This window comes from Alligator sinensis, unplaced genomic scaffold (assembly GCF_000455745.1).
Source record: "Alligator sinensis unplaced genomic scaffold, ASM45574v1 scaffold672_1, whole genome shotgun sequence".
NCBI classification, from domain to species: Eukaryota; Metazoa; Chordata; order Crocodylia; family Alligatoridae; genus Alligator; species Alligator sinensis.
Genome location: NW_005842830.1, coordinates 310749 through 320345, shown reverse-complemented (window position 1 = coordinate 320345; position 9597 = coordinate 310749). Strand labels below are relative to the sequence as shown.

At 40.8% G+C, this 9597-nt stretch overlaps 1 protein-coding gene across 2 annotated transcripts in view; it reads right to left on the bottom strand.

The window, feature by feature from the left end:
* Window positions 1-3350: 3350 nt before the first annotated feature.
* Window positions 3351-9597, bottom strand: part of PTPRQ (protein tyrosine phosphatase, receptor type Q) — a 239951-nt gene continuing 233704 nt past the window's right edge. For both annotated transcript variants that reach the window (XM_025191547.1, XM_025191548.1), the window contains 2 exons: window positions 4581-4704; window positions 3351-4303 (listed from right to left, as the gene is read on the bottom strand). In XM_025191547.1, coding sequence (XP_025047332.1) covers window positions 4266-4303; window positions 4581-4704 — 162 coding nt within the window. In that variant the 3' untranslated portion in view covers window positions 3351-4265. The remainder of the gene's footprint in view (window positions 4304-4580; window positions 4705-9597) is intronic.

The following is a 9597-nucleotide window of genomic DNA, read 5'->3' as shown; positions in this document are numbered from 1 at the left end:
TCAGAATTAATCAGTAAATCAGTTGGTTCTATGAAACATATCAGATTTCAAGATAAATTACCTGAATAATTTAATAATGTACAATAACCTATTCCCATTTTTTAATGATCTTGGAGAATTTGATTGCAGGGAACACTTATTTAATAAAACTTACTTGATAGTCCAGAGAGCCACCAAATAAAAACCCACCATCACTGCCACTAAATAATAATCCATTGAATCCCACAGGACTCTCTCAGTAGTATCTGGTATACTTACACTTTGCTCGTTTGATTTCTACCTTTGATGCAGTAGGCTACACTAACTGCATTAGCAACATGGGGATATCATAGCATCAAAGCATCTCTGCTCAAACACTATGCTAGCAGCCATTCAACACTGAGAAAATTAAAATAAAAACTACATAATAGCTATTTTGTCCACAGTATAGCTAGTGACCAAATCCTAGTCTTTTACCCCATTGCTATAGAAATTTCCATGGCTGCTCCACTGGCAACAGAACCACTGTAGTTCCCAGGGGGTTCCTTGTCCACCAGAAGACTGGGCGTAGGATGGAAGATGGGGCAAAAGCAGGTCCATGAGAAAGGGTGAAGTTATATGTTACATTTGGACCATGTTAAATCTGTGGAATATTAAGCAGTGTTGAAGTTAGAATGTGCTATTAGCAGTCGCACATTAAGGGTTAATACCATTTCTTTGTTGCACAGACCTGACTTGCAACTCTCAGAGAGCTGATGGCCAGGGTATGGCCAGGAGCCAGAACACCTAGGCCACGTCCACATGAGTGTGACTGTGCAGCATGTGGCACTGCAGACAAATCTGTAGTGCCACATACTGTACATTCAGCTGTTCTCTGTACTGCAAAGGAGCAGCACGGGGGTATTTTTGACTCCTGGATATCCAGGGGTCAAAAAAATCTGTACAAAAAAAAAGCAGAGTGGCGCACGTGGGGGCAGTGTGTGCTGCTCAAAACTGGAGCCTGGCCAGCTGGAGCCACACTCTAGCTGCCGTCCAGGCTCTAAGCAGCAGGATTGCCACTGCTGCAGCTCTGGGGGCCCCCCAGGACCCTAGGTAAGGCTCCGAGGGGAGGCCACCCTAGTGCTGGTCCCAGCCTCCTCTACCCCCAAGATAACCTGCTGCATGCCAGTGGGCACATGGCACAGGAGTTCCATGTGGACAACTAGTGGTGGCACAAGGTGGTCCCCGGGGAACCAAACATCCATGCTTGTGTGGACGTGGCCCTGGGTTCTATCTCTGCTCTAGATGGGAGACCTGGGGGTGGTGCATCCTAGGATGCTGGAGGACAGCAAATTACTCATTTTATAACCATAGAGCAGACTGAAGTTACCGTAACATAATCAAGGTAGCACAGCCCAGAGTTAACCCTCACCTGGAGTGGCATAACTTTAAGATGCTCAGATGACACTTAGGATGGGTTAATGAGCTTTAACATATGGATGCTTCCTATTTGACATGTCCTTTGTATGGTCTAAGTGTGATGTGTAACTTCAGTCCAAGTCTAGAAGATTTACTGCTACATGGATTATTCCATCTTCCTGTCCCCCTTTCCCATAGCTGGGTCCATCTGAAAGTCAATGGACTACTGCTTATAGATTACAGAGATGTTTCTCAGGTGCTCTGCTGTGTAATACGCATGAGTAACTTCCTTCCATGTGCACATTTTATGAACTTTGGCTAGCCTACCCTATCTTAGGCTGGCTGCTGCCTTTGGCTCTAAATGCCAAGATATATGTGAAATCTCCACAGCCAAAGTATCAGATTGCTCAGATGAAATCCCACATTAAAATCCTGGAAACTTTTTCAGTTTTATCATAAAGAAACCACAGGGATATAGAAATGGTCAGACTGGACTTTCAAGGCCTGTGTTGCCTTGAATCCAGTCTTTGATAGCAGTCAATTCCAGAAGCTTTAAATAAAAGAGTAAGAAAATTAACTGTGGGCAAGTGTATAAAATATAAAAACATTATAAATATATTTGAAACTTTGTGGACTATGCCTTTAAGAGTTACAGGACTTATCAGCTCTAGCACAGAAACATAATTACAGAAATTACACACACACTTGTATTCTAGCACTATAGTTACAAGACTATGGCTCAATAATGTCAATTTATCACAGTATTACTTATACTGCTACCACGTATAAATATAGTCATGAAAAACATCTGTAAGACACTTATAAGCAATTTGTCAAAATACTTTAAAGCATATGTATAATAAATGAAGAACACATGGTTCATATGAAACAAATGAAACTAGAGCTATGCAGAATGGCTTGCCAGAGATTTGAACAGCTGTGGGCATCACCTCTCCTTCTGTCCAGCTTTAAAAGGCATTGTTTCTCTTTAGGTTGACAGGTGAGGCTTACAGTACCCTTGGTTGTTCTGAAAGACAGCTTCCCAAAAATACCTCTCCAGGAACCCTCTTCCCCTCCCTGAATACTGATATGACTTCTATTTGAGATATCTGGGATTTTCTGCCTGTCCACAAAGGACCACTTTTAATTTACAAGTTGTATCAAACACAGCACAATGAAAAAAAATCACAAAACCCAACCACTTACTGTAATGTACTCGTGGAATCATAGGATTGTGAAGGACCTCAAGGGTCACCTGGTCCAACCCCCTGCACAAATACAGGAATGCATCACACACTGTGCGATATGCATGTATCACAGTATCGAGTTCTGTACTGTACAGTCCTGTATGCTACATTTCAGAAGGAAAGTCTAGTTAATTTACATTGGTATATAAATGCAGATCATACAAATACATATCTTTCTGATGTACCTGAGGATCATCTGTGTTAGAGCTGCACAGCTTGTCCTCTGACCAAGACAGCAAACTTTTCCCTAATGAAATCATGCACTGGAAACTCTGAGAAAGGGACCAACCTAATGACGTTTCCTTACCGTGTGTTGAGTTCAGGCCATTTTCCGCAGGCAGGAAGTAGTTAGGCCATAGCTGGGCAATGTTTTTGGTTCATAAAAGAACATTTATTTTTCATTACATAACAATTATCATTGCAGAACTATGATGATGTCAGTAAAACACTGCAACTTCCAAGTAAAATCAAGATATATGGCTTGATTATGGCCCTATGTTTCTCCTATTCTGTCAGTCTATGCTTTCTTGCTCTAGTGAGAGTTTTCTTATTCTCCCATTCCCATTTCAATCTACTTTTGGTAATGCAGCCACAGGAAAGAGGACATGCAGTTTTTTCATCAGTTTCCTCTACAACGGCGGCAAACTTATTTATTTCACTGTGGAAACAACAAAGTTTTATTTTATGTACTAGAATTATAAAATATATTACTATAGATAGCTTGGGTATTTCTGACGAAGATACCATACAACACTGTATACAGTTCATTTGAAAGAATAATATACATTATATTACTTAAATCAATCTACCATACATTATCATATGTAATAAATTTAAAACTTTATTGTATCAGTTTTACAAAAGTAGTAGGAATGTGAGATATAATTTTTCATCACCAAGCATGTGTAACCACCAATCACATTTAGAAAAACAACCCACTGATCACAAGTTAGCTTAAATAGCCCCAAGTGTCCCCGAAGAGCTACTGTGTGCTGTGTAAAAGCTGAATAATCCTCAGAGTGTCAGAGGGTGTCTCTTCAGCTGTTCGGGATCATGAGATGATATCCTAGCACTCATAAAACAGAAGATTCAAAACACAAGAACATACATTTAGGTAAAGATCATTGTGACAGTACTGGAAGTAATCCACAAGAATTGTCAACACCCTTGAGGCCAAACTAATTCAACTGTGTCAAGGAATTGTTGCTTTTACTCAAAACCAAACACAAAGACTACAGCAAATTCACACTGAAGTATACACGCTAGGAATATGAAAATTTTACATCACGTTTGGCTCCTTTTAATCTTTTACAAGATAACTTCTCATCTTTTACAAGATAAGAAAGAGAATTTGTTCAGAGCACACTTTTAATTTAAATACATACTGAATACAGTATTTATGGTATGTAACACCAGAACTGCAGCTGGTGCAAAGTATTGCTGTTCTTTATTGTCTAGTTATTTGAACAAAATAGTTTACCACATTAATGAAGGCACATTGCAAGGAGAAGAATCATTTCAATATTTTTTAAAATGATGCTTTCTATTTAATTCATTGTAATAGGGGAATTTACTTTGGCCCCTGAACTTAGAAAAAAACCATTTTGTTTTCCAAGACCTAATAATATTTGTCCCAAGTATTTACATGGTAGTTTCTTCCCATTCAAGTTCCACATCACCTGCAACAGAAACAAACAATTTTTAAATGATGCTGCTTTTTAATGAATGTTACCCAATTATGGATACTAGTTAATAAATACATATTTTAAAGATCTTTCATGGGAAAACAATTTATAACTTGAGCAAAGACTGCTACCATTATATATGTTAAAGGTCAGCAGAAAGTTAGAACGTTGGGCTTATCCAAGCACTCATCAGAAATGGTCGTTAGTATTGAGAAATCAATGCACCTTCTAGGAAAAAAATAACTTTGTAGTGCAATCTGGATCTATTTACCTTCCATGGCATCCAAAGAGTCCATCTTTTGCAATGCTGAATAATTTACAAAACATATGGGCTGACTGCTTCCTCTGCTTGTCAATAGGTCCAAAACACACTGATGCAAAAAAATATATTGTGCCTGCAAGTTGTAAAAGATAAAGGTAACTCATATGGATTATTAGAAGAAAAATGTTTCAAATAGCTAAATAAGTTATTTTATATAAAAACAAGCATTCAACTGTTCTCAAGATACTTGGATGTTGGTGTACTATAGCACTTGATCCCAATACTTTAAAAATGAAGTCACATGTATACAACCTAACTTTAAGAATTAAACTGAGGAAAGGCTGATTTCAAGGCATGTTAATTCTTATGTTCAGATAAATAAATACAAATTACAGTATACATTACTGAACACAACTGCACCATATTTTCCATCATTTTATTCAGACTGAAGAAGCTAACACACAAACACTCAATGAAAATGTCCTTTCTACTAGCATAGTGAAAGCCAGCAGGGTGCAGTCAAATGCAAAAATTCAACTAAATCCACATACACTTGATGTATGAAGCATTGGTAATAGAAATCAAAAACTTCTAATCATAAGTGCCAGTTCAGTGCTGTTATAAAGATCTTTTAAATGAAGCTTCAGTGCACAGAGTTAGAGACACAAGTTAATATAATTACATTATTGGTGAACAAAAGTAATTTTAGGTAACAGCTGCTGTACGATAAAGGAAAAAAAACAAAAAGAAATAATATTATATGGAACAGAACAAACCACTTCTTTACACAGGGAAAAAGAAGGGATTCAGTAAAAGCTAGAAAATCTAAATATTCAAAAAACATATTTAGTTGCAGAGAATGTCAGTAAGAAATTAAAATGGATTTTCTGAGATTTGGTGTAATCCAGTTAAAGTTCTTAATAATACTTCTGTGTAATTTTTGCTTGATATTATATTTCATAATAACCATAAGCATTCAAATTATTTCTAAAACATAATCAGATTTCAAATAGGTTGAGAGGTCATCAACAGTTCTTAAGTCCCAAATAACTGAAAGATAAACTTCCATAGATAATGCAGTACACAGTAGCAATGCACTCTTTTTGCAATACAGTATCAATTTAAATGCTTGTTAATGTAATAGTGTGCAATTGCTGCAAAGCAGCTCTTATAGTCTTCCTAGGAAGATATCTTAATCTGTAATGAAATCATCATGAAGATATGAGCTTCAAAAGGCTGAAATTACTACAACATATATTGCTTAAATATTTTTTACTATTAAGATGGACCACAAAAGCTGGAAGGCCTGTTGTACCACTACAGCTGCCACTTACATCCCCTGACAAATAGAATACAATCTTTCTTAACTCTTTATTTGTGAGGAAAAAAGGGAAGAAAAGCCAAGGACTTTCCCCTAAACATAACTGATGACATTCTTAGTTTCACTTTGAACTAGACTGTGCATGTGTACAGCTCAAAGTAGGGGAATGCGGGTAGCTGCAATGCCACAAGAGGAGCCTCAAGACGCATTGTTCCTCAGAGACACATAATTGATACCTTGATTTTGCTGGTCCAGGAAGGAAGAAAGATCTTTATTACAATACTTTTTGAGTACAGTTTACCACTCCCCAACCAGTTCTGTTGACCAGGACATGATGCTGGGTAACAAGGAGATTTGAGTTATGACTCCACCTACTCTGAATCACTCCCATCCCCACATTCCCCAGAACCAGTGCATCTCACACAGCCCCTGCACTATCCTAGTGTCAGGTTCGACCTAGAAACCACTATACAAAGCCCAAGCAAAAGTCTCTGTTATGTAACTAATGCCCATCTGCAATGATAAGGAGGAGACAGTCTTAGATAAAGGAGGCTTGAAAACAAAGGCAGAATCAGAGGACTAGGGCAAAGAGCTGATTTAAATATTAAGATTCACACCCCTAGGTGGGGAGAAAGTATGCTAATGAAACATACATGTATGGAAATGAGATACATAGCTAAAACACAGGTATAGAGACATGCTCAGTAAAGAACTCCTTGCGTCACTCCCTTATAACCAATTAGCAAACAAGAATGCTTATGAAGGTCCAATACTCCTGTATAAAAGATGCTTAGAATTAAGAATCTGTGTGCTTGTTACGTGAAATGATTCCGCTTGCACCTTCTATTGCTAGCAATAAATCTTCTTTATACTTTCACCCCTGGTATCTTTATTGGCTTTTGCATACCGGGCACGATCCCAGACTTGAGCTGGGGCTCAACAGTTTTTGGCACCCCAGATGGGACTGCCTTAGATAGCTTTGCCCGGACTAACTGATGACCAGACACAGCTCTTCCTTATCAAATATCAGGCGCGCCCCAGGATCTCTTTTCCCGGTGAGACTTGTGTTTCAGGGGGAGCTGGATTGCTGAGTAGCCTAACGGTGCACGGTGCAAAGCCATAGAGTGAAAGTACCAGTAACAGGCACCTGGGTGAGAGGGTAAAAAGGGCATAAGGCCTACCGTCAGCACGCCTGCCTGGGATTATCTCTGTAAGTATTCTGTCTGGCCCGAGTCCAAGACCAGTGATTTTTCCCCTGTGAGGACGAGGACTAAGAACAGATCCCTGGATCCCAGGTAAGTCGGACGGTCAGGACCGGGAAGGCAGCCCTGAGATGGGTACTATTAACAGTAAGGTTAGGAAATGTACCCCCCTCTCTTGTGCATTGGGACATTGGGCAGAGTTTGGTGGAGATCCTATGACTAGGAAGAAAGCTAAATTCTTCTGTGAAACTGCATGGCCACGCTATCAGCTAGATGATCAAGAACATTGGCCTCCGGAGGGAAGTGTTAATTATAATACTATCTTACAATTGATTTTGTTCTGCCGGCAGAATGGTAAATGGGAGGAATTGATGTATGCACAAGCGTTTATGTCTCTTTGTAGAAATAGAAAGGTTTTGGAGGAATGTGGACTGGGGGAGGGAGTTGGGGTCTGTGAGATGACTTTGACAGGACCAACTATAAATCCTGTCCTGGACTGTCCGGAGCCGGAGGCTCTTCCCCCTCTGCTGCCTTTACCGTATTCTCTTCCTCTTCCTCCTCCTCCTCCTGATACAGCTGATTCCTTGCTGGCATCTGCTCTTCCTGCTTCTTCCCCCCCGAGGCGGAGACTGAAAATACTCCCCGACCTAGGAATCTGGAACAGCACCAACCCTGGCTGCCCGGTGCTTGGCAATCTCCAGATTCCCCAACTTCTCCTGATATAACCCCGGGAGGTGGGTGGAGAGTACAGTTAAGAGCAGACTCCGGGGTTAAGGGAAAACATCACAGGGAATCTGATCCTGGCCGTGGGAAGGAAAATGGGGTATTTCCCCTAAGAGAACAAGTGGTACCTGGGCCTCTAGAAGATGATGGGGAGCCAACCTACCGTCGAACCTTTGTGCACATTCCTTCACTACATCAGATTTGTATAATTGGCGGAACAATACCCCCAGCTTGAGAGAAGGTACTGAAAAGGTACATAACCTGTTTAAAATGATTTTCAAAACCCATAACCCAACCTGGGCAGATGTTCAGTCTCTTTTAGATATCCTGTTGACACCAGAGGAGAGGAGAATGGTAGTGGGCAAAGCCCATGAGTACGTGGAAAAGGAGATTACTGCAGGGAACTTGCAAGGAAATAGGGACAATCATGTCCCCACCCAGGAGCCAGATTGGAAACCAGACCAAGATATGACCTCTATCCGTGCCTATCGAGAATATATCCTCCAAGGATTGAGAGATGCTGTGAAAAAACCCCAGAATCTCAGTAAGGTGTATGAGGTCCGACAGGAGACAAATGAGACCCCGAGTGCTTTCTTGGAAAGAATTTACACTACTTTCAGACAATACACTCGTGAGAACCCGGAGGATACATCAAACGCTCGCATGGTAAATATGATTTTTATAGGTCAGAGTGCACCGGACATTAGAAAGAAATTGCAGAAGACAGACGGAGCAACAGGTATGCCTATTTCCCAACTAGTAGATATTGCTTACCAAGTATTTACTAACCGAGAAAGTGTTCAGGAAAAGCAACAGGACAAAAAAAGAGGAGAGAAAGATAAAAATGCAGGCAGCCCTACTGGCAGCTGCAATCACGGGAAAACCTAGAAATGAGGGATCCTGGAGACAGCCTCAGAGACGGGATCCATTAGAGAAAGATCAGTGTGCCTATTGCAAACAAAAAGGACATTGGAGGCGGGAATGCCCCCGTCAGAAAGTTGGGGAAGGTGAAAAGAAAAAAGAGGAGAGCAGTGGACTGTTTGCTTTTGGAAGGGATTCAGATTGAAGGACACCGGAGGCCCGGGAGGGAAAGATAACCCAGATCCCAGTGTCCCCTGATGAGCCTCTGGTTAAAATGCAACTAGGGGACAAAGATGAATTGGTAAATTTTCTCGTTGATACAGGTGCTGCCCATTCTGTCTTAACTCAAAAACTGAAACCTTTAAGTAAAAAGGCTGCGCCGGTGGTAGGGATTACAGGGAAGGCAGTAACACGACCCTTTTTTACAGCCAATGACCTGTAATCTTGGGCAGACTGAAGTCACCCATCAATTTTTGTACATGCCAGACTGCCCTGTTCCCCTTTTAGGAAGAGACCTCCTCTGTAAATTGCATGCTACGTTGTCGTTCCAGGATGGGCAAATGTTTTTAACAGTGCCTTCTGAAAAGGGGTGGCATTTGCAGGCTTGCCTTCTCGGCCTTCTCCGAGAGGAAAGTACACCGGATATCCCTCAAACCCTGCTCGATGCTGTTGTTCCATGGGTATGGGCAGGTCATCGACCCGGAAAGGCTAAAATGCTGACCCTGTAAAGATTCAACTTTTGCCAGGGGCCCAGCCTCCATGTGTGAAACAATATCCAATGCGGATGGAAGCCAGGAAAGGAGTGAAGCTGTTAGTTGAACAGTTCCTGGAGTATGGCCTTCTCCGTGAATGCACATCAGCTTTTAACACACCCATCTTGCCTGTGAAGAAGCCTAAGAGTGATGAATATCATTTCGTC